This window comes from Phalangium opilio, unplaced genomic scaffold (assembly GCF_054372755.1).
Source record: "Phalangium opilio isolate 3A_F unplaced genomic scaffold, DU_Popi_V2 ptg000011l_1, whole genome shotgun sequence".
Taxonomy (NCBI): domain Eukaryota; kingdom Metazoa; phylum Arthropoda; class Arachnida; order Opiliones; family Phalangiidae; genus Phalangium; species Phalangium opilio.
Window position 1 is genome coordinate 496,810 of NW_028324147.1, and position 22,868 is coordinate 519,677.

Genomic DNA, 22,868 nt, shown 5'->3' on the forward strand with positions numbered 1-22,868 from the left:
GAGGACTCGAGGCGAAAGTCTGTCTAGTTGGAAACGCGCTTATATTGTTGTTGTAAGTACGGTACATGTATATAGTTTTCACAGCCTATTCCAGCTCGTCCTTGCCTCTAATCGTCTATTGAAAGAGGAGAGAGAACTGTAGAATCACTTTAGATTGTCAAATTTTGGCACGACACCAGACCCATCGGCTGACGTATCTCCATCTGTAATAATAAAGAACTATCATTAATATCTCGTTAGCCCGTTCAAATGGAAATAGAACTAAATGAGGTTCAACAACGAAGTTTCTATCGCCGGCGCTCGAGGTAAGCCTGCTCAACTCTCTCTCTCTCGCCTTTACCGTTACAACGTAAAACCCCCGTCAGGTGCTATTAAAAATTAACTTAAACATTGAAATAACCCTTTAATATTTCCTAAAAATAAACTTGGTTACGTAATTATGACTCTTGTAGAGTGTAGTTTGTAGTATACAATCACGTGACAAACAGTTACAGTTACAATCGCGCGAGTTCAAAAAAAAAATGAACTGGTTAAACTTAATTCGCGAGCGAGCACGTTGCCAACAGGTTTCGTCTTAACCTCTATACATAATCGTCCGCCAGATACGGGTAATTGGGGCCCGAACGACTACCTTACATTTCCGGTTATGAAAGCGAAAGTATTATACAGACGCACACTTTCTTAAATCGCCCGAGTCATTCCGTGTTATAGTACCATCATCGATCTCTATTGTTAAGTACTTTTTAAGCCACCCATAAGTAATTAAAAATACGCCCCCATAATTAAAAACAATACATCTAAAGTTGACGTCGCGTCTTTACACAGCTTAAAACTTTCTTTATAATCATATTCGACTGTTCGAGATAGGTGTATTTTCCTCCCGCGGTAGAAAAAAAAAGTGCCGTGTAATCGCCTGACGATCGGCCGACCCACTTGGATTAAAACGTTACGTCGTAGCTCGGCTTTCGTTGGTTTAAGTCGAGATGAAAGTTTCGTTCCCTACAAGAAGGAAAAGAATTTAAGAATTCGAAAACACGATCGAGGACGTCATCGGCTTTAATTCGGTTCTTTAGTAAAAGTACAGAGCGCGGTTGCCTTAAGATTTCTCTAATACTCGGGTTGCTACGATAATACTCGAGATATCAGATAGCAAAAGGTGATTGTAATTACATCAAAGTGATCTGCCGTAAAAAGTGGAATACCGCCCTGGTGGGTGACGTCTAACGGGTGCTTAACTCTTCCAAATAATTCAGGTACGAATTTCTAAATGAGATTTAATCGTACATTTAGTCTAGTGACATTTCTAGATAATCTCGCGAGCGCGAATATAAAAACTAAAATCGAAAATATAGACGATGTTTACGATATTTCAATCTGAAATTTCGGCGGCGGTGTTTTGAAATCAAGCGTACATATCATTGCAATCTATTTTGAAAGTTCAAGTGGATTTTCCTTTTTGAACTTAATTTATAAACGTTTTCGGTGGAGCGCGGGGTTTCTTCTACGACGACGAGGGAGCTGGTTGGCGTCGTTCCAAAACTTCTAATAAATTTTAGGAGAAAGTTCAAAACGCCAAGCGGAAAAGGAAGGAACAGAGAGTTTATTTTCGCCGACTTTCAAAAATATGTTAAAATATTCTTCCAGAAAAACGAGAAGCGAATGTCCTCCTAAAGAGTAATTATATTTTAACTTCCGGTTTCCCCGACGGACCACGCGACCGAGTCTCGGATATTTGTTTACAAAAGCGTAACGGGAAGACAATCTCGGACCTTCCTCCCCCCCCTCGCGGTATAGTTTTCCTTATTGAAATGTTCCGAATTTACCAGTTCTATAGCTTTAATCATAAATGTCGAATCGTAACTAAATATCACTTAAATTTTCGCTGTTAAATAAGAGATGATTACGGTAATTGTCAACGAAGCGTGGGAAAATCAAGACCATATAGTATAGCGTTTGAGCGGTTTAAACGAATATTTTCGAGTCGTTCAAGTTCCTAAAAGGCTACTATGGAAACAGCAATAAATAACAAAACTATCTTTTGTGTTTATTTCAGTAAATTTATCTGAAATCCGATCCGAATTGGACCCCGAGATATTTTTGAAAGATACCCACGCTGTAGGGGGAAATGAGGAGAAATTAGAACCAAAAAATCGTAAGATAATAATAACAGTCGTATTGCAGTTTGAGAGTAGGCGTCTAACAAAAAGGTTTATCTAAAAACTTCTTATCGGTTAACTGGCTGATATTAAATCATCCCCTGATTAGGCGAGCGTTGCCTGAAGGAATCGAACCATTTGTGAGAATCGGGACTCGTCAGTCAGTCAGTAATCGGCTTCAGAGTTCGCGTCACATTTTAAAGAGACGCGCGGCTGGTATCGTTTTAAAAAAAGAGATGCCGGAAGTGAGGAGCCAGGAATGGGAGCCCATCCCTACCTACTGGGAATTTTTTCAAGATTCACTCTGGTTCATTAAAGACAGTCGTTCCCGCCACGTACCAATCTTGGAAGATGACGAAGAAACCCTGAAATCGGCCGAACTCGGAGTCAGTTTGCAAATTAAACTCGCCCAATGTATCTTCGTCATTGCGGGGGCCGTCTTCTGGACCGAGGTCAGGAAGTTCATCAATAAGAGATTGGCTGAGGTGAGAAATAATCCTTCCTTTCGCTAACGCGCAATTGCTTAGACCACGTGACTAAAGATAAGATTGAGTATATACGCCCCATGTTATATACGTTTGTAAATGCGAATCGTTAATTAGGTATTTTGAAGTGTTAATAGATGGTTTACACACATGGAGGATTCATACCTTTTACACCCGGGCTACATGGATGACAAAAACCAGTCTGCATTTGTCCTCCAGGTAGCCCGGCCTCCGGGTGTAAATGGTATGAATCCTCCATGTGTGTAAATGATCTATTAACGAGTTAAAACTGAAATTAATCAATTTGGGACGTCCGCAGCCAATCGGGAGACACTTCAAACTGACAAAGGGGAGACAATACGACTTGGAAACCAATCTATGGGCTCTGGTTTACAACGTCTCGGCCTGGCCATTCCTATTCTTCACGGTCTACTATCAACACGAACTATTCCAGAGACCATCGATAGTCTGGGACGGTAAATATTCAAACGCCATCCCTGATTAACTTTAAATTAATCGCTCATTAATTGATGGTAATTAGATTGTTGCGGTTCGGCCCCAGTTCCTTGGGATATCACGCTCAATTACCTAATATGGTCCAGCTACGAAGTGCATTTACTATACGCCTTATATTTCATCGAATCGATGGCCAGCGACACTCTCTTGTACACGGTACATCACGCGGTCACCTTGGCTCTACTAGGAATGTCCTGGGGCTTAGGGTAAGACCGGAGATGGCTTCATTAACGTTGAATTTTACGAAGAAACGTTGCCCTTGGGTTTATTGATAAAATTCAGTTGATAAAGGAGTCAATCTCCGAACATGAGTCATTTTAAATTCGGGATTATCTTAACCGAGTTAAATTTAGACCAATGTTGTTAATATTTTTTCTTTTTCTTTTAGATACCAAAGAGTGGGTCTACTCGTTTTGATTCTGTTAGAATCGACCAACATTCCACTTAAAGCCATGAAGGTTTTGAGCTCCTTTAGATTACAAGAAAATCGAGAAATTCCCATAGTCACCAAGATATGCACCTTATTTTTATATCTCTTCGCCGCTTCTTGGTAAGACACGTCAACGTCTTAAACTGACACAATCGAGGCCAAAATACTCGACTTTTAAACCCCAGAAAGATAATCATTTATTGAACTTAAAAGACAGAAGTAAATTAAACCCAGCTCGGTTAACTATATACGAAACGTTAAAGGCGTTTGCCGATTCACCGCCTGGCGCTGGATTTGAGCGCCGGGTCAAGGGTCGGATCCGAATCACAGTTCACCCCCCCGGGGTGCGGATGCGTCAGCCGAATCGTTGCTCGCGATGATTGTTTCGAGATAATTGATTTATAATTTGATGATCTTTCTGGCTAAGATTGTTATTTTCTCGAGAGTATATAAATACTCGAAAGACTTGATAAGAGGAAATCTTGGGGATAACCTATTGGAAGTTGAAACGTGGCGTGATTTGTTTTTGACAGGATCTTGTTCAGATTATACTGGTACCCATTAAAGGCCATATACGCCGCCGAACACATACCAAAGAGACTACAAGTACCGCAACAACTCAGTTATCAGTTTTCTTGCGTAGCTCTGCTCTTATTTTTGCTAGCCTTAAACATATTTTGGTTTATGGTAAGTAACTTACCATCGGACAGTCGACCTCCAAATAATCTTTACGCCTAAATTATAATTAATAACGAAGCATTTGTCAGGCGAAATCTCAAAGTATAGACTAATTACATCTTCGAGTATTTTAAACTAGAAGAGGGGACCCTCATAAATCCACATTGACGTTAGCTCTTATATCTGACGTCAATGTGGATTATGGTCCTAGGGTCACTGTTTCATCTTGTACGTTAATTTATTTGGTGGTTCACTGTCCCTTTAAACGTTGACCATACGTCACTGAGAACTAACGTACGATTTTATATAATATTATAGTTAATAGTGAAACTTGTATGGAAAGTATCCACGGGAAAGAAACAACCCAAATTACGAAAATGACACTCCTATACAATGTTTGTAAAAACAAACTTTTATGAATAAATTTAATTTCATTTATTTCAATTCAATTACTCGGACAAATTCCACGTTTAATCGAATAAAAATGAGCCTTAAATATACTGCTGTACATTGACATTAAATTCCAGATGTTGACGGAAAAATAGAACAAGTGGGGGGTGGATAATGTTTCATTTCCGGTTATGTGACTAACACGAATATCGAAAACTATTTAAATTACTCTTATATTCTATAACATATACCATATTATAAGTGAGCGGTATCGAGTATGTCCGTGTCCTTAAATAAGAGTTGTAAGTGGGAGACGGAACCCACTATCAAGGAATTTATCCACGATTTAGTTGACTTCTTCAAAGAAGCCGGTAAGCTAAAGGATCCAGTGGTGGTAGAATGGCGACAACAGATATACGCCGAGGACATGTATTGTTTTATGGCGGCCACGCTGGCCTTCACGATCGCCGGACTTATTTGCAAGAATGTTGTTTTCAAGGTTTGTGTACGCCCGCCTGTTTTCACTCGTTTGCGATTTTAAATTTGTCCCGTCCGCAGGATTTGATTAAAAATCTGGATATCCCTGAAGCCAAAAAAGTTCAGATACGTGAGAATTTGTGGTACACGCTTTCCCTAATGGTCCTGTTGTTCATTTCTATTAAATACGCCGTTATATCGGAACCATTTTTTCAATGTCCTAGTACCATGTGGGATGGTGAGTTAATCAATTACCATTCATCACCAGTTTAATGTCAAAATTAACGAGATATTTTTAAATACAATTATTAATTGATTTGTCGCGAGGGGGGGGGGGGTTGTGACGCCACGTTATTCCTTGACCTTTAAAACTGTCTTCAGATTGGAGTTTAACCGAGCGTATCGGCGACAAGTACTTCTTGACCGTGGCCTTGGGATCCGGGTACTATTTGAACAACATGATATCGGTCGTCTTCTTGGAAGCCCGGCGGAAGGACACGGCTTCCGCCATGTTCCATCACGCGGTCACTACCATCCTCTTCTTTTTCACCTACTGTCTCCGTTATCACCACGTCTCCGTCTTGGCTACCGTGGTCCTCAACGTCACCTCGATACCGTTATTCGCCTTGCAAATACTTTCCCAATTAAAGGGACTCAAAGACGCCCGGGTCAAATACGTTTTTCACGGACTCAACGTCTCACTCGGCTTGTTCTTCGTTTCGTGGTATTTTAGGATTTTAGGCCTATTTTTAGATCTAATTTTAATTGTATTTTAAACGCAGGATCGTCTTTCGTCTGTATTGGTATCCTTTAAAAGTCTTGTACGCTGTCGGTCCAGTTGTGGTCAAGAAAAAACTCTTACCAAAGTTGCCTTACATTTCCATCTACGTCTTTTTGCTATCGTTGTATTTAGTCCTGAATGTTTTTTGGTTTATAGTAAGTTGGTGTTTGTTTTTGGTCTATTTTAAAGCCTATTCCAGTAATCCTTGGCTCTTATTAGATATTTATACATAGTATACAAAAACCAGTTTTGTTTCGCAGTCCTTAAAAACTGCATTTATACACAATCCTTGGCGACACTTTTTCAAACCCTTAAAGTACTAAAAATTAGAAACTATTACGTGTATTGCAGTTTGAAATTAAGTTTAATCGATACGAGGAATTTGCTTTTAATCGCGTCGTTCAAACATTTGTTACGATTCGAAATTTTACAAGAAAGACGGGTATAAACGCGGCGGAGTTTCGAGATAATTGAGCTTAGATTTTCACGTACGAAATTGTTCTAGTAAAAACTTATCCATGTCAAATAATTAAGGCGAACAAATACAATTTAATGAGTTTTTAGCATTTAAATTTTTCAGGGTGGAACGGATAAGAAGAACGCTTAGTTAGTACAGGCAAAAACAGGGCCTTGCGCCCAAATATAATAATAATAATAGTATGAATTCCACCATTACGATAAAAATTTATTATTTTTATTAAAAATAAAAAATACTGTTATTTGCAAAATTCCCGTTAAACTTGTCTCTAAGGCGAAGCCCTAAATCATCAACTTCATATAGGGTTTTACGGTCAACTAACATTATTTCCAAATATATACTCCACGCACGAGGATTCCCCGGTATTCGGCAAGGGAAGGCGCACGCGCGGCGGCACCTTTGAGCTTTGAAGTCTGGGCGCAAGCGCGGTGGCCGGGGTTTCCCAGCTGCCAACTTCAAAGATGCCGCTTTAACAGTGCAGATACTACATACCAACGGAGGGTTTCCCCCAAGAATGCGGAAAAGAGGTACCGGAAACAGACGCAATAGAAGCACGCCGACCTTTTTGGGAATGCGGAAGGATTACGTAACCCTTTCTTTTTAGCTCCATCCACAATTATATATAATTATGAGTGACTTATAATTTAACGCCCAGACCGAACCGCTTTACCTAGGAAGTTGAAATTTGGCAGGGACGTTATTCTTAATTAGTAGATGATCATTAAGCAATATTTTTTGTAATCCGCTGCCGCCATCTTGAAAAATGGAGGCCATCCCTACCCTAGTCGTTATTTACGTTAATCGCGTAGTATATTAAGTCTATGATTGTAACTAACTGATAGACGGCCGACAATTCTGACCAAAGATTTTTAGAAACGCCGCCGCGTTTATACCCGTTTTTCTTGTAAAATGTCTAATAATAACAATCGTTTGAACTACGCGATTATAACCAAAGTTCCCATCAACCTTGGGTTACTCGTGAAAAATTATCCACCTTGTAATGTTAAGTTCCATAGAGATTAACATTACGATTTCGGATTAATATTTTTGAGGTGGAAAATGAGTAAGATATTAAGTTGAACGCTATTATTTCAGATGTTATTGAAAATGATGTACAAGGTTGCCGTGTCGGGAATGAAAGGGGCCAAGAATGATTGCAGTTCAATGGATAAAAAGGAGACTTGAGTTTAGATGTGGCTTGAAAAGACACTAATATCTGTAAAAGTAATCCAGGCACTACTGGACAAGTTTAACATTTCTTCTTTGTCACCCGGTTGGGTTTTTCATATTTCTGTTGAATAAAATATTTGATTTACGACATAAATAAGAAAATGTCATCAAAATAAAAGTACCAGCCTGTATTTATTTTGTAATTTCTAAGTCATATCGAGTATAGATAGAGAACTTAGATTGCTCGGGTTCGGGTTCCAAAAATAATGACATGTTTTTTAGGTGCCCTTTAGAAGTACCATGTCACAATATGATTTTACATCAAGTCGTTGATAAGTTGTACGCAATGTCAAGAACAGTAGGTACATCGTCGAAAATGAGATAAACAAAAGAAAAGAAATGGCTAATCTCTTTGTAATTTGGTGATAAAATATTCGGTGGAAGAAGCGCGACAAGAGATAACCCCCGTGTTAAATTTTAACCTTTAAGAATTCTGCTAATCACGAGTTAAGTGATACTCTTAATAGTTGAAGAGCAAATTAGAGGCGCTAACCAATTTTATCCCAATTATTGATAACTGAACCTAATCCAACCTCCTTCTAGTATTTGAGTGGATTGCTCTCTGAATTATTTACTATTTTACAACGTATTAGCTTAGGAGTGTGTTAAAGCGGCCGGGATAATTATTAAAGTAAATATTGGGATTAATTTAATAGTTAATATGAAAATAAAGTGCGTATAGAATTCGTCAGTCGTATCGTTATCGTATCTTATCTCGATAATACGAGCCATAAATGTCATAGTTTCAACCAGATAAAATACTTACGTTGCTTAGTTTGGTGCTCGCGCGTGCTATTTAAAATTTTCCCGTTCAGGATGTGTAATTCCGTCGCGAATATTTTGAAATATCAACCCTTACTGATAAGGGTTTCGTTTTATTACACGACAAATCCTAAACTTACCACCTCAGAATGAAACACGAGTCGAACCGCCAAAGGTGTGGCGCGCCTGCAAATTTCTTCTAAAGTAGCAACCGCAGGTATTGTCGGAAATTACACCAGGATACGGAATAGATACAAGATAATTAGGGAGTGTCGCGATTAAAATCGTTTCGAGGATCGTTTCTACCGATTCATTGTCCAGAGATGGAGTCCAATAAAGTGGAAGGCGACCCTATCCTGACGCAAAATGACAACGTCATGATCGTCGATGGAACTACGCATCGGACGGCTTCCAGAACCACTTCCGGATATCAGAGTGTAGATGGGTAAGTCATCCGACCAACTCAACGTCACTCGACCTCAACTTACGGGGAATTATTTGGGGTTCGTCTCCAACTCGCAGAAACACGAACCGGAAGTCGAAGGAAACGCCACGATGGGACATTTTCAAGGAAAAGAAGAAACGAGAACAAAAACGAGCGGACGAGTCCCGCCTTGTCACGATCCCTTTGAAGATAATGCGACTTTTATGTTACGTTTTCTGTTTCGCTTTTACTTTGGGTACTTCCATCATGGGCAAGCTGACTTTGTCCCTGATGACGTCGCAGACAAAATCCAACAGAACCATGGACTTATGCGTGGAAGGTAAGTACTATCGGGTAGCTGGCTGGTCTGTACTCGTTCAAATATTAAAGGATCCGTACGCGGTGTACAGGTACGAACAAAAGATACATCGTAGACACGCCAATCTACGAACGAATGGGTTGGAACTGGGCGCTCTTCTTCGTCCTAATTGTCCCCGAATTTTTCGTCTTCGTCACCTGCGTTTGGGTTTGCTCCTTCAAAAATTGTTTAAAACCAAGAATCGACGCCTTCTTGATGGTGCGATTTATGATTTTTCTTATGGAGGAAGAATTGTCTTAATAACCCTTTGATATATCCTCCCCAGGTATTTTTAGGCGAGACTCTTCACGTCATCGGTATTTGTCTACTAGTCTTCGTCTTGGCACCGAAGATGGACGCCATCTCGTCGATCATGTTCCTGAACGGTCTTTGTCTCGTTCCGGCTTGCCTGAACCTACTAAGTCGTTCATCGAGCGACGATAATTTCCTTTTGAAGGTGGCCTTTGACTTAGCGTCAGTGTTGACCATATTGGGTGGTAGTATTTTGTGGGCCATCGCCGAACGCGCTTGGCTCCTGCCCTTCGTCGGTATCCTGATTTCTTGCGCCTGGTGGGAGAATTATATCGACGAAGAATCCCCCGCCAAGGTTTTCCGCTATTTGACCGAGTTACGAGCCGACTTGAAGGAAAACAACACGAGATATTTCACCTACGCCTTTATCTCGGTCTGGAAAGTAATCGTGATTTTCGTTATATTTCTGATTTACTTGGGAACAACGGCAGACCACGATCTACTGGACATACTGTCCAACTTTGCCGAGGCTTTTCACCAACATAAAATCGCTTTAATTCAAACGTGGCAGACGAGCGAAACTTCGTTACCCGGGATTCGCGGCGAAGACTTGTACTCGACCGCCTTACTCCCTCTATACATTCTCTTGATTCAAATCGGTTGCGCGCTACTGTGCTTCTTAACTTCGGTCTTCAGTTGTCAAATTTGTATCCAAGAATTCAGTTTCTCTCTGCCCTTGAGCATTTCGGTGCCCATCGCCGTCTTCTTGACCAGTTCCGCTTGTAGTTGGAGGATGGAGAACTATTGTTTCATGACAAAGTTATTCCCCAAATACGTCTACTGGCAATGTCCGGATGGTGATTTTTTCACGGACTTTTTCGGCTATAAATACGGTTTCGTTTGGATTCTGTGGTTCCTGGCTCAAGCCTGGGTTACCAGTCATATATGGAATCCATTGAATATCAGAAGGGCAGCCATTGACCGGTAAGTACTTTGGACTTTCAATTATACGCCAGTCTTTATCTTAACCCTAAAACTAAACCACGGGCTTGGTACTTTTAATTTTCGTTGCCTTCGTAAATAACGCTAAGAGATAAGAACGTGAAAAAGGTTTTATAATCCACCAATTTTGACTGACACCTCAAGGTTTATTATTCGCGAGATAACTTTGATTAAGAAATTAAGACGTTTTCGCGGGATATTCGTAATTACGAATTAACGTTACGGTACCAAATTGACAGGTTATTCGTAATTCCATTGTACAACGGAGCCATAATCGAACAATCGTTGTTGCTAAACCGAAGAAAACATAAAAAGACACATTTTTCGGTAAGATTAGGGCACTAAGTTCCTTGGCGGCGCGGGATCTGCAGAGTCGCAATAATGGCGCCATTACATTATAGGATCATTATACGGAAGACGACCGAGGGGCATTTCCAACAACGTCTTACGAAGATCTCTACGAGAATCCGGAATCGCTAAAACCAAAGTCCGATACGAAAATCTACGCGTGCGCCACAATGTGGCACGAAACCAAGGATGAAATGATTGAAATGCTTAAATCAGTCATGAGGTTGGTCAGCGCGCTCGCCGCGTATTAGCTTAATTACTTATCAAAAATATAATTACAGAGTGGACAAACACTTATCAAACCAGCGTGAAAGTAGAAGGTACTTGAAAGGAGATCCAAGAGCGGATTACGAATTCGAAGGTAAGTTCTCGGCCTTACCCCGGCCGCCTTACGATTTAAACGCATTTAATGGCTGCTGATTACGGGAGACTCAAAGCGTTGATTACGCTCATTACGAATTTAGTTCACATCTATTTCGACGACGCTTTTCAATTCGAAGAGGAAATCGTGACAGTTGATGGACAAAAAGTCAAGAGAAAGTACAAGCTCGTCAACGAATGGGTCAAGGCCCTCATCGCCCAAATGGGTAAAGCCGCGGCGTAAGTTCATCATACCGTGGCGGAATTCCGAATTTCCCGTCAACGTGTTTTTCCGTTTTCACTTTACAGGAGGATCTACCCGGAAAACATTCGGGAATTATCAGCGCCATCTTTAACGCTAACTCCTTACGGTGGACGTCTACAATGGAACATGCCCGGTGGGACGCCCTTTATAGTTCACATCAAGGACAAGGACCGCATACGTCACAAGAAACGATGGAGTCAAGTCATGTACATGTACTATCTCATCGGTTACATCATGATGGACCCCAAAAATAACCACCGACGAAAGGAAATGGAAGAGAACACTTTCATCTTGGCTTTGGACGGTGATATTGATTTCAAAGCCGGGGCAGTCACCAGATTACTCGACTTGATGGACGATAAAAGCTTGGGAGCCGCCTGCGGAAGGATTCATCCCATCGGAGCCGGTACGATATCTGGCCTACTCTGAGTTTGTCCGGAAAAAGGATTTAATTTAAAAAAATATCGTAGGTCCCATTGTATGGTATCAGAAATTTGAATACGCCATCGGTCATTGGCTTCAAAAGGCGGCGGAACACGTGACGGGTTGCGTTCTATGTTCCCCCGGTTGCTTTTCCCTATTCAGAACCAAGGCCCTGATGGAAGTCATGAGGACTTACGCCACGGTGGCGGATCAGGCCATTGAATACTTGCAATACGATCAAGGTGCGGCATTCCGTTAATTAAATAAACATTGGGATAGATCTAATAAATGATGTTTTTAGGGGAAGACCGTTGGCTTTGCACTCTTCTACTTAAAGAAGGCTACCGGATAGAGTACAGCGCCGCCTCGGACGCCTACACGCACGCTCCCGAAAGTTTTTCCGACTTTTATATCCAAAGACGACGGTGGGGACCATCAACCATGGCTAACATCATGGATTTGTTACTGGACGCCAAGGAAACAGTGCGAAAGAACAACAGCATCTCGACGCCTTACATCATGTACCAATGCATGATTATGTTGGGTACCATTTTAGGTCCCGGTACCATTTTCTTGATGGTGGTCGGCGCCATGGTCTCCGCCTTCCAGATATCCAACTATCACGCGCTAATGTACAACGCCATCCCGATGGCAATCTTCATTCTATTTTGCTTCTACGCCGAGAACGACGTCCAAATTACTTTCGCCATGATACTCAGCGCCGCCTACGCCTTGCTTATGATGGCCGTACTCATAGCCACGGCCATCCAGTTGCAAGAAGAAGGCATTTCGTCTCCGTCCGGCATTTTCTTGGTGGCCATCGCGTCCAGTTTCATAATATCGGCCATCGCGCACCCTCAAGAGTTCACGTGCGTCTGTCACGGCTTTCTCTACTTTATGCTGGTTCCCTCCATGTACCTCTTACTGCAAATCTACTCTTTGATTAACCTCTACAACGTTTCGTGGGGCACCCGAGAAAACCCGGCGCAAAAGGCCGAAGAAGAAGCTCTATTAAAAGCCGCCGAGGAAGAGAAAAAAAGCAAACCGGGCGGCGTCTCCGAGTTCCTGGGTTTAAACGACAAAAAGTCCAATTTGTCCAAGTTGTGCCAATGCTTTATGTGCACTTACGACAAGAGCGAAGACGTCAAGGAAGCCGAGGGATTGATTAAGAGCAATAACAAGCACTTGGAGGATATTAACAAGAGAATGGTCATCGTTGAGAGGTCAACCGAAGCCATTTGCGAAGCCCTGGGACGCCAGCACTCGCCCGCTGTGGTGGGCAGACGTTTCTTTCAGAATAACAACGAAGCCTTGTCGACTATAACGGAAAACAATAACGAAACTGATACCGTCGTCTTGAGGGACAAAGGTAAGATTCGGCCATCTTAACTAAATTTTCATTTCATCCGCAACCTATATGGAGTTTTTACTTTTACGGGGAAATTAATGCTAAGCCTAAATTGAATTTACATTGGGAAAAATTATTGCAACATCAAGGTCACAAAATAAAGTTAGTGTTTATTTCAGCAACTAAAGAAAAAGGTCCGAGACCGAAAACGGAAATATTTGACGACGAAGAGCATCCTAGATGGGCGCAGGATCAAGTCTTCAACGACTCGCGTCGTCTAACACTACCAAAAGAAGAAACGGAATTTTGGAAAGAGATGATCAAGAAATACTTGACTCCGTTGGACCGCAACGTCAAAACGGAAAAAAAAGTCAAAGCCGAGTTAATCGATTTGAGAAACAAAGTGGTCTTCGCTATATTCATGATGAACGCCATCTTCATCTTAATCGTCTTCTTGCTGCAGCTGAACAAGGACCAACTCTTCATCGAATGGCCCATCAACGCCAAATATAACGTCACCTTCCTATCGGATAGCAGCAGAATACAAATTGACTACGAGTATTTGAAAATGGACCCAATCGGATTGGTCTTCGTCGTCTTTTTCGGCACCATCCTAGTCTTCCAGTTCTTCGCCATGTTGGTCCACCGATTCGGGACCTTCTCGCACATTATGGCCGATACAACCTTGAGCTGCAAGAGCGACCTGGTCGAAGAGTACGACGGTCTCGACGACGACGACGAGGAGGAAGAAACCGAGCCCCAAGTAAACGTGGTGGTACAAGTAGATTCCAACAACCCACCGCCGCTTCCGGAAACTCCTAGGCCATCGCAGCGACGCAAGTCTAAAGTACTGAACAATCACATCGCGCTACCGTCGCAACCGGCTGACAGAAATGTCTCTTTGTACTTTCTCAACCACGACACGGCGCCAAAATTCGAAACGTTGGCGGACGCGGCCAAAAACAAGATGAAGGATACCATACAACTGATGAAGAGACAAAACTCGGGTAAGTACGGCAACCTTTCCAACCCTCGATGAACGTGCGGAATCAATTGACCTTTAACCCTCGCGTCCTTATAGTTGACAGCAGAAAAGTCTCTCTGTTAAGACGAGCTAGTCAAAACCAGAGCATCAAAAGAGTATGGCGAAAAGAAGGCATCATTAGCGACAGTGACATGGAAGACAACGGCGCCATGATGAATTCCTCGACAACGGCTACTAAGAGCCCGTCCATGTCGATCAGATCGAATCATAGGAAACCGAGTCCGTTATCTTTGACGAATAACGCTTTCGTGGGTGACGAGGCAGTTTGAAACTTTCAATTTGATAAGGAGAAAGTCACGAAATTATTTAAGATAGCTCTCGAACAAAACCTACCGCGACTATTTAAACATTTCGCTCTCCTAAAGTGCCAGCGTATTTGTAAAAAGCTATTTATTTTCCTAGTTTTATCCACTAATTATATTATTAACGATTTTAGTTCCAAAACTAAACGACCCCTAAATTGTTATTAACCTTTTTATCTAATATAAAAGTAGAGAAGATTACAATACGAAACGCCAGTGTATAATTCGACGAAATAAACGTTGCAAAAGTACATTGCATAAACGCCTATTATCATTTCATTCGACGTCACTGATGCCACCATTTTGACATACTTCATACGGCTTTATCTTAAACGAATACTTATTATTGATTATTTGAACTATTTGAAGGTAGATAAGAGACGATAACGGCGGGTGATTAGAGCACCTCTTGATCGATTCAATTCGGGCGAAACATCGAAACAAAAACCAGCGATTCAAGAGAGCCTAACTAATTGCTCGTAACATCTTATGGAACAGATTTATTTTAAATTAGGGATAAATTAGTTTAAGAACTTTTTCCAACCATCATGGTGGGACAAAGACGCCTTGAAAATGATCCCAGTAGTGACCTGACCGCCTTAGATAAAGAGTTCTCCGACTCGGAGGAACGAAGGTCGGGGGAAGTGGGGGAAGGGGAGGGAAATTTCGCTTCGTTACAACCGAGGTAAGTCGTATCCAGTCTTGATCCCTCATTGGCCTAGTGTAGGGAAAAGTAAACTCGTTCAATTTTACCCAAGAGCTCCCGAAGCGCAAGAAGTGAAGGTAGAACTACCATGGAAGAAAATAAGAAAAGACCACCCCAAAATGCAAGCAAAAACCAAGACCAGTCGGCGCGACTCGACGTGTTACATCTTCACTTTAAAGTTTTTGCGATTCCTGTGCTTCTTCTTCAGTTTCTTCCTGATTTTGGGCTCTTCGGTCATGTCCAAATTGTCTTTGACCCTATTGTCGTATCAGAACAAGCCCAACAGAACCATGGAACTCTGCGTCCAGAGTAACGAACCCCTTTTTTGGTTTTAGTTACGGTATTACAAGGTATTTCCAAAAACTAAAACGTTTCCCAAAATTCAGCTCCGAACAAATTGTTTACGGTGGTTACGTCGCCGTTAGAGAGGCTGGCCTGGAGTTGGTCGCTCTGGTTCCTTTTACTCATACCGGAAGTGTTCGTCTTCTTGGAAAGTTGCTGGATTTTCTTTTTTAAGAAGGCCAAGTTCCCTAATTTGCGCTCATTCTGCGCCGTAAGCCGAGCCGTAACAACGGAGGCTAACTATATATACCTAGAACAAATTTTGCATTCTAGGTTTTTCTTGGTGAAACCTTACACACCATCGGCATCTGCTTGTTGGTCTTCGAAGTGATACCGTCGCTGGACGCCATTCGCGGGGTCATGTTATTCAACGGGCTGTGCTTTATTCCGGGCTGTCTGTCCTTACTATCCAGGGACAAATTCGAGGACTATTTCCATTGGAAGTTGGCCGCGGATATGGTATGCCTGGTTGGCATTCTGGCGGGATCAATTTTATGGGCGTGGGAAGAGCGAATGTGGATTTTACCCATCACGGGAATCCTCGTCTCTTGTAATTGGTGGGAAAATTACGTCTCTAAAGATTCTCCGGCGTCTTTCGTCATTACGCTAGTCAAATGCAAAAATCATCTTCAAAAGCACAATCGAAGGAACTCCGCTTACTTACTCGTTTCATTGTGGAAGATCTTGATGACCTTCCTGGCCTTAATAATCCATCTGGTGGTGCATTCTACCGGACCGGGAGATCACCTACTCGACTACTTGGGTTATTTTTCGTCGGCGTTCAAAGAACAGCCTGTCGGTCTGATTCAAGCTTGGCGCACTTCCTCCTCCACTCTAACCGGAAATGAAGGACAGTTCCTGACTTCTTGGGCCTACCTCCCCGTCTATATATTACTATTTCAAGCCGGTTGTTCATTATTGTGTTACTTGATCTCCGCCTTCGCGTGTAGGATCGGCATTCAAGAATTCTCTTTCTCTTTGGCCTTAATGATATCGACTCCCATCGCGGTCTTCCTAAGTAGTTCCGCTTGTAGTTGGCGAGCGGAAGACCCTTGTTTCTTGACCAATCTCTTCCCGGAGTACGTTTACTGGCAATGTCCTCTTCACGGCTTTTTCGATACATTTTTAACTTTTCAACACGGTTGGGTCTGGATTTTTTGGTTCGTCAGTCAGATATGGTTGACTTCTCATATCTGGGCTCCCGCCAGAAACAACGACAGGTAAAGACTAAATAATTTTCCGCCATTTCTTATCCGTAACATCCGCGTGATGGCCATGTTTTAACAGCTTGTTCGTGGTACCTATGTATTCCGGGGCCATTGTGGAGCAGTCCTTAGTCAACAACCGAGTAAATAGGCCAATTAAAAGCGAGGAGGCCTCTCTCGGACCTAGATCCAACACTATCATTTACGGGTGCGCCACCATGTGGCACGAGAGCAAAGAGGAAATGAGGGATTTGATGAAATCAGTAATGAGGTAAGTCAGTGTACCGCCGTCCGTCTAAGTATTTCCTACGTAATTACCATTTAAATTCGTGACTAGAATGGACAAAGAATTGCAAAAAGAGCGCCTTAAAATAGAAAAGCTGGAAGTACGGGTCGAGCGAATGAAATACAATTTCCGATTTGAAAGTGAGTAAGCGATAATTTAGGCTAACGCAGATTTAAAAATTGATCTATTTTAATTTAAGCGCATATATTCTTTGATGACGCTTTTACCATCAAGAAAGTAGGCGAAAGACACATTCGCGTTGTCAACAAGTACGTCAAAGACTTTGTCGAATCGAAATTTAACGCTGAAAAGTAAGTAGGATTTTTGAAACTCAAACTGTCTTTGAGAGCTTGACCTGTACGACGATATCTTCATTACGCAGAGGTATATACGGACGCGATGGTGTGATAATGGGCCTAAAACCAGATATTTACGTCACCCCTTACGGTGGTCGACTAGAATGGACGCTGCCCGGTCAATCCAAAGTATACGTTCATCTTAAAGACAAGGCTTTGATCAAAATCAAAAAGAGATGGAGTCAAGTAGGCTGGCTGATTGGGCTCGTAATAAGTTACCGCCAGATATACTAAATCGAGTACTTATAGGTCATGTACATGTTCTACTTGTTGGGTTACCTTATGCTGGATCCGAAAGAAATGTTTTACAGGCACAAAGCGGAGGAAAACACGTTCATCTTGGCATTGGACGGTGACGTCGACTTCAAACCGGACGCCATTCAAAAACTCCTCGACTTGATGCAGATGAATCCGGAACTGGGCGCGGCTTGCGGCAGAATTCACCCGGTAGGACAAGGTAATCGTTTTATCAGCTCGCTCGAGTCGAGAGGCAAAAACTGAAGGAAATTGTTTAGGCCTGATTCCTTGGTACCAACGTTTCGAATACGCCATCGGACATTGGCTTCAAAAAGCCACTGAACACGTGACGGGTTGCGTCCTATGTTCGCCCGGTTGTTTCTCTCTCTTCAGAGCCGAGGCCTTGTTGAAAGTCATGGAGACTTACTCGCAAAACGCTCAAAAACCCAAAGAGTTCGTCCAATTCGATTTGGGTGAGGACCGCTGGTTATGCACCTTACTCTTGAAACAAGGTTACCGTATCGAGTACAGCGCCGCCTCCGACGCCTTCACCCGATGTCCCGAATCCTTCGAAGATTTTTACAAGCAGCGACGTCGCTGGGGGCCTTCGACCATGGTCAATATTATGGATATCTTGACCGGTTGGAAAGACACGGTGCGAGTCAATAAGAATATATCCACTCTCTACATCTTGTACACCGGTTTAATTATGGCCGGAACCATCTTGGGACCAGGGACCATCTTTCTCATGGTGACGGGGTCCATTTCGGCCGCCTTTCAAGTCTCGAATCTAACGGCTTTATGGGCAAACCTTATTCCCATAACTATCTTTATCTTGATATGTTTCTTCACCATAGACAAGATTCAGGTGAATTATTCGCTACAGTTAATAACCCTGGAAGATTTCACCACCTTTTTGTCCTTTTTGCGCAGATCCTTTTCGCCGGAATTCTCAGCACCCTGTACGCCCTTCTTATGATGGCCGTCTTGATCGGCGTCATAATCCAACTGCAAGAAGACGGCGTGACATCACCGACCGGTCTCTTTTTGATCGCTTTGGCTTCGAGTTTCGTTATCGCGGCCATCGCCCATCCTCAAGAATTTCACTGCTTGAAGCACGGCATCCTTTATTTCTTATTGGTGCCGTCGATGTACCTCCTCTTGACGCTCTATTCGCTGATCAACATGAACGACGTCAGTTGGGGGACGAGAGAAACGGCCAAGACGGACAAAAAGGAGGGAGAAGCGACTGCGGAGGGGGAAAAGGGAACGGCCGATCAGCAGCTGGCAACGAACCAAAATGACAAATCCTCGACGACGAAAACGCCGGAGGAAAGCTATTGGGCAAACTTCGCCAAGTACTTCGGTCCCTCTCAGAATCGGCGGGAAGATTCGGTAGCGTCGCGGCTTTGTTCGTGCTTCATATGCTCCCAAGACCACGAGGATGAAGCGACGAAACAGCTCTTGCATAAAGTGGAAATCATGGTTGAAGACACGAAAAAAAGCATATATCATATGGAACGGTTCAGGTACTGTTCCCGATAAAATAGTCGTATAACGCCTGACAATGACTCTTAACTTTTCAGGACACCGGGCCTGGCATCACCCGGCGTCTTTCGAGACAAACAATATTTCCCACCGTCATTGGGGGCCAATCAGGCGTTAGATCCAGTACCGGAAAATGTTTACGGCAACGCCGAAGATACGAACCCCGTAGAAAAGGAAGCGAAGCCCGAGGATAAAAAGGATGGGGAGGTCGAGGAGGACCCCGAGGTGGTGAGGCAACGGGAACTTTGGACCAAGGCGAAAGTATTCAAGGATTGTGAAGTGTTCTACTTGGAATACGAAGAGGAAACGTTCTGGAAGGAAATGATAAAGGATTACTTGACCCCCGTCAAGCCGCCAGAAGACGAAGAGAAGAAAGCCGAAGAGGATAAGCAGGCCAGAAATGACTTGAGGGATATGAGAAACAACTACATTTTCGCATTTTTCATGTTGAACGGATTATTTATCCTGGTTATATTCCTTTTACAACTCAACAAGGAAACGTTGTACATTATTTGGCCCATCAACGCCAAGACCAACCTGACTTACATTCCCGTTAGTAGCGTCGTTAAAATTGATTACGAATATCTGCACCTGGAACCATTCGGTTTCGTCTTCGCCCTTTTCTTCGGAGTCATTTTGGTCCTTCAGTTCTTGGCTATGCTGGTTCACAGGTACTCGCGCTTAAATTGAAACTGCCAACTTTTACAAATTAACTCGAGCCGTCTTTTCACCCTCGACGCGGCCACAGGTTCGGCACCTTCACTCATCTAATGGAGAACACCACTTTGAGCTGCAAACTTAAACAGGAGGACTTTGACTTTGACGAAGACTCGACCGATAACGAAAGCGACGACGACGTGGACTTTGAAGAGGAACGCAAATCCGAGCCGAGAAAGTCCATCGCTCCGGCGGTCAACCCGCGACGACCCTCCACGGCACAGATGCTAGCGTCCCAAGAAGAACAGCCCGAACCATTCAACAACCTAGAAGAATCGTACCTGGCAAATATGAGAAAACACTTGGCGCCCGTTAGAGATGGCCCGGTCATGAGTACGACACGTATTTTGAATTTGTTTATCCCGACGCTCTAACCCGAGCGTCATCACCTTTTTAGGGAAAAAGAGCAAGAAATGGGACGCGTTACGTCGCCGAATGAGTCAGGATCCGAGAGTGATGGAAAATCTGTACAAGGACGATGACACCGAGTCAACTCGCAGTCGCACCAGCTCGGTTCGAAGTACGCGAACTGATTCCAACGTTTCGAATTTCACCAACAGGAAATATCAGAGAAATTTTCCGGGAAGTACCAACTCGACCAGGACGGGCGTTACTCGTTTCAGGCCGCAGCACTCGGTTAGCGTGGAGGAAAGACGGGCTCAAGAAATTCCCATGTCCAAACTGGCAATAACTGGACACACCAACGAGGCCTTTACGATTAACCACGACCAAGTTGGAACCACTTCAACCACGTAGTTTAAGAATGCCTTATTTTTGTATAAAGACTCGAGTAATTTAATTAATCTTAACTTAATGACAAAGTCTCGTAGAAATACACTCGAGAGTTTGAAACTCAATAGCGCTCGACCACTTAAGAAAGGGACTTTCATTATACTTTGGATAGTTTCATCGCGTAATTATAAATAAAATAAATGAATGTTTGAAAAGAGACTCTTATACTTGGGAAAAGTTCTAACCAAACGAGGGCGAAAAATATACACCGAGTTTGAAGGAAAATTGGAATAAACACGTTGATCCCACATTTAATTCCAAAGAGAATGGGATGAATATGAAGAAGGTGCAATAGGAATAAGAAAAAAGGGGTCTCAGTCGATGGAAAGAGAGAGACGATAATCCCGTAATTTCGCGTATATGTAAACTCAGTGGGAACTTTACCAATCAAAACCTCGGGGGAGGGGGGATGAGGTTGTCGCCCCCTCCAAGTGATACCGGGAAAAAAATCAACGTAAGAATAGCCAATATTCCCTAGAATTTCAATAGCAAATGAACCCCTTCTAAGATAAAGAGTAAACGCGTAGGTTTTTGGCATCAGCCATGCGGGTCTTTCGAGGCGTCATTAGCGTCCAAACTGAATGAGAAAGCTAGGGAGTTAGTCTGACCCAATCAAATTACTGATGGCGGTACCGCGTATAGTGGCAATGCTTGACCAGCTTTTGGCCGTCGACCGCCGCCTATCTAAGTAAGTGCTAAGCTCTTCTACGGGGATTACAATCGGAAAGAGGGGCGAGGGGTGACGCCACTTCTCTCCCGCTCATCGTTAGGCTTAACACGCAACACTCGTAACGAAAAAAGCAAATTACGCGCAAATGGATATTCCCGGGACGCGATTGAAACGTTCGGGACTGCCAATGATCGATAGGAAAGTGGGGGGGGGGAGAATAAGGATTAACAATTGTATCGCACCCGACGATAGACAAAAATAGCCGGTGTCGCGGAAACATGACGGCTAAAGCTGAGAAACTCGACCATTATCTGACCGAGCAACAATTCTTCTTTTTCAAAGCTCTTTTAACAAACTGAAAGATGGGCGGCGGCATTAAGATATCAACTTCGCTTTTCTCGTCGATAAGAAGGTCGTACGTCACCACTCTGAAAACATTTTTTTCAGTCGAGCTTACCGAGCTAGAGAATTCTGGCGAAATGGTTCTCTTTGTTTTTACCCCCATTCCATCTCAGTTGTAATATTCTCCTTTCGAGTTTGGCTAAGGTTTGACCGTAAGACTGCGGGCGCATCCGCTTCGAGGCGTTGGAAAAACGTTGGCTTAAGACTAGACGTAATGGTACACGACACGGTGCGATGATTCCCCTCGGGTTGAAAAGACCAAAGCTTGCTCCCCTTTCCTTTCCAAGGGCTAGATTACTTCAGTCAAGAAAGACTCGAAATATTCGCCACATATTTCCATTGACGCGAAAGAAACCGCCATTGTAGTAACGGAGCTGGTACGCGCTCTTGTTTTCGAGGATTTGTAGCGCAACTTCCAAATGGCGAAATGGCCAAGTTTGAAAAGCCACGGAGGAGGTCGACTTACAAGGGAAATATTACAGCTAAGTTAGAGAGCCTGAGCCCCCATTGAACTTAACATAATAACAACGGGGGACGGCTCGGGTCGCCAACGCGTGTTTAACTTATCGGGAATCATCGTTATCAGCTTAGGAAGGCCAAGTAATTACCAATGCCGATATGTTGGGTATTAGCTTTTAGGGAAGGAGCCTGTTCTAGGATACGAGGCAACGCCTTCCTCTCGGGAGCTACAATGTCCTTTTCCTTATAAAGCCGGCGCTCGTAAAAGATAGGATATAGGATTCGAGAGAAAGGGAGATTTTGGTTTCATTGGCGCCATAGCCAATTAAAATTTAATTACGAAGATGGGCTAGCTCCCATCCTAGAGTCTTTTTCTCTCTACAATTAGCTAATTAGCGGGAATCTCTTTAAAAGTGATTTTTCTTCATTACTTCTAATTAGCGATATAATCCCCTCCTTATAGTCTCTTTCTTTCTTTCCTCCAATCCGATTTAAACTCGAGCGACCGCGCGCTATATCCCAGAGTGCACCGCGACCGCGTGCACTCCGCGCCGATTAAAGGAGAGATTTCCCTGGACTCAAATATCCTTAATTAGCGCGGATATGACTTAACATCGAACGAGGAGGAAGAAATGGGA

At 43.0% G+C, this 22,868-nt stretch overlaps 5 protein-coding genes across 6 annotated transcripts; all 5 read left to right on the plus strand.

The window, feature by feature from the left end:
- Positions 1 to 163: 163 nt before the first annotated feature.
- LOC149709654 (ceramide synthase 1-like) lies at positions 164 to 4,703 on the plus strand. Of its 2 annotated transcripts, none has more exons than XM_089857044.1 (8): positions 164 to 305; positions 2,054 to 2,207; positions 2,266 to 2,641; positions 2,961 to 3,117; positions 3,183 to 3,363; positions 3,546 to 3,707; positions 4,121 to 4,274; positions 4,584 to 4,703. In XM_089857044.1, exons 1-8 carry the CDS (start codon positions 266 to 268, stop codon positions 4,644 to 4,646), a joined length of 1,287 nt encoding a protein of 428 aa, XP_089713170.1. In that variant the 5' UTR covers positions 164 to 265; the 3' UTR covers positions 4,647 to 4,703. The 2 variants fall into 2 exon arrangements, with proteins under 2 accessions (XP_089713170.1, XP_089713178.1); XM_089857052.1 differs by lacking the exon at positions 164 to 305 and adding an exon at positions 1,461 to 1,674 and having other exon boundaries at positions 2,054 to 2,152.
- A 151-nt stretch (positions 4,704 to 4,854) lies between these two features.
- Positions 4,855 to 7,750, plus strand: LOC149709655 (ceramide synthase 1-like). The gene is made up of 5 exons (XM_089857103.1): positions 4,855 to 5,154; positions 5,214 to 5,370; positions 5,514 to 5,856; positions 5,915 to 6,068; positions 7,487 to 7,750. The coding sequence occupies exons 1-5, from the start codon at positions 4,933 to 4,935 to the stop codon at positions 7,574 to 7,576; spliced, it is 966 nt and encodes a 321-aa protein (XP_089713229.1). The 5' UTR covers positions 4,855 to 4,932; the 3' UTR covers positions 7,577 to 7,750.
- Positions 7,751 to 8,122: 372 nt separating this feature from the next.
- On the plus strand, positions 8,123 to 14,790 carry LOC149709656 (chitin synthase chs-2-like). The gene is made up of 13 exons (XM_089856776.1): positions 8,123 to 8,828; positions 8,906 to 9,147; positions 9,218 to 9,384; positions 9,452 to 10,401; positions 10,659 to 10,746; positions 10,821 to 10,990; positions 11,049 to 11,128; positions 11,232 to 11,367; positions 11,437 to 11,798; positions 11,863 to 12,057; positions 12,117 to 13,184; positions 13,343 to 14,170; positions 14,245 to 14,790. The coding sequence occupies exons 1-13, from the start codon at positions 8,707 to 8,709 to the stop codon at positions 14,475 to 14,477; spliced, it is 4,641 nt and encodes a 1,546-aa protein (XP_089712902.1). The 5' UTR covers positions 8,123 to 8,706; the 3' UTR covers positions 14,478 to 14,790.
- Positions 14,791 to 14,966: 176 nt separating this feature from the next.
- On the plus strand, positions 14,967 to 19,926 carry LOC149709657 (chitin synthase chs-2-like). The gene is made up of 12 exons (XM_089860737.1): positions 14,967 to 15,195; positions 15,269 to 15,525; positions 15,603 to 15,769; positions 15,832 to 16,778; positions 16,846 to 17,034; positions 17,101 to 17,189; positions 17,249 to 17,360; positions 17,432 to 17,591; positions 17,655 to 17,862; positions 17,921 to 18,510; positions 18,576 to 19,171; positions 19,229 to 19,926. The coding sequence occupies exons 1-12, from the start codon at positions 15,059 to 15,061 to the stop codon at positions 19,878 to 19,880; spliced, it is 4,104 nt and encodes a 1,367-aa protein (XP_089716863.1). The 5' UTR covers positions 14,967 to 15,058; the 3' UTR covers positions 19,881 to 19,926.
- Positions 19,892 to 20,939, plus strand: LOC149709658 (uncharacterized). Its single transcript, XM_089855974.1, has 2 exons — positions 19,892 to 20,240; positions 20,305 to 20,939. The coding sequence occupies exons 1-2, from the start codon at positions 19,961 to 19,963 to the stop codon at positions 20,661 to 20,663; spliced, it is 639 nt and encodes a 212-aa protein (XP_089712100.1). The 5' UTR covers positions 19,892 to 19,960; the 3' UTR covers positions 20,664 to 20,939.
- Positions 20,940 to 22,868: the final 1,929 nt, after the last annotated feature.

What these genes read in the sequence shown, in the direction of transcription:
- LOC149709654 (XM_089857044.1), top strand. Translation starts at nt 266, where the DNA reads ATGAGGTTCAACAACGAAGTTTCTATCGCCGGCGCTCGAG. An exon ending in TTCTATCGCCGGCGCTCGAG is followed by an intron (nt 306 to 2,053) that starts GTAAGCCTGCTC and finishes TGTTTATTTCAG; the next exon opens with TAAATTTATCTGAAATCCGA. An exon ending in GGAATGTCCTGGGGCTTAGG is followed by an intron (nt 3,364 to 3,545) that starts GTAAGACCGGAG and finishes TTTTTCTTTTAG; the next exon opens with ATACCAAAGAGTGGGTCTAC.
- LOC149709655 (XM_089857103.1), top strand. Translation starts at nt 4,933, where the DNA reads ATGTCCGTGTCCTTAAATAAGAGTTGTAAGTGGGAGACGGAACCCACT. An exon ending in GCAAGAATGTTGTTTTCAAG is followed by an intron (nt 5,155 to 5,213) that starts GTTTGTGTACGC and finishes TCCCGTCCGCAG; the next exon opens with GATTTGATTAAAAATCTGGA. An exon ending in TGAATGTTTTTTGGTTTATA is followed by an intron (nt 6,069 to 7,486) that starts GTAAGTTGGTGT and finishes CTATTATTTCAG; the next exon opens with ATGTTATTGAAAATGATGTA.
- LOC149709656 (XM_089856776.1), top strand. Translation starts at nt 8,707, where the DNA reads ATGGAGTCCAATAAAGTGGAAGGCGACCCTATCCTGACGCAAAATGAC. An exon ending in GAATCGACGCCTTCTTGATG is followed by an intron (nt 9,385 to 9,451) that starts GTGCGATTTATG and finishes TATCCTCCCCAG; the next exon opens with GTATTTTTAGGCGAGACTCT. An exon ending in AGAAGGGCAGCCATTGACCG is followed by an intron (nt 10,402 to 10,658) that starts GTAAGTACTTTG and finishes CCAAATTGACAG; the next exon opens with GTTATTCGTAATTCCATTGT.
- LOC149709657 (XM_089860737.1), top strand. Translation starts at nt 15,059, where the DNA reads ATGGTGGGACAAAGACGCCTTGAAAATGATCCCAGTAGTGACCTGACC. An exon ending in TTGATGAAATCAGTAATGAG is followed by an intron (nt 17,035 to 17,100) that starts GTAAGTCAGTGT and finishes ATTCGTGACTAG; the next exon opens with AATGGACAAAGAATTGCAAA. An exon ending in TCACCATAGACAAGATTCAG is followed by an intron (nt 18,511 to 18,575) that starts GTGAATTATTCG and finishes CTTTTTGCGCAG; the next exon opens with ATCCTTTTCGCCGGAATTCT.
- LOC149709658 (XM_089855974.1), top strand. Translation starts at nt 19,961, where the DNA reads ATGGAGAACACCACTTTGAGCTGCAAACTTAAACAGGAGGACTTTGAC. An exon ending in TAGAGATGGCCCGGTCATGA is followed by an intron (nt 20,241 to 20,304) that starts GTACGACACGTA and finishes TCACCTTTTTAG; the next exon opens with GGAAAAAGAGCAAGAAATGG.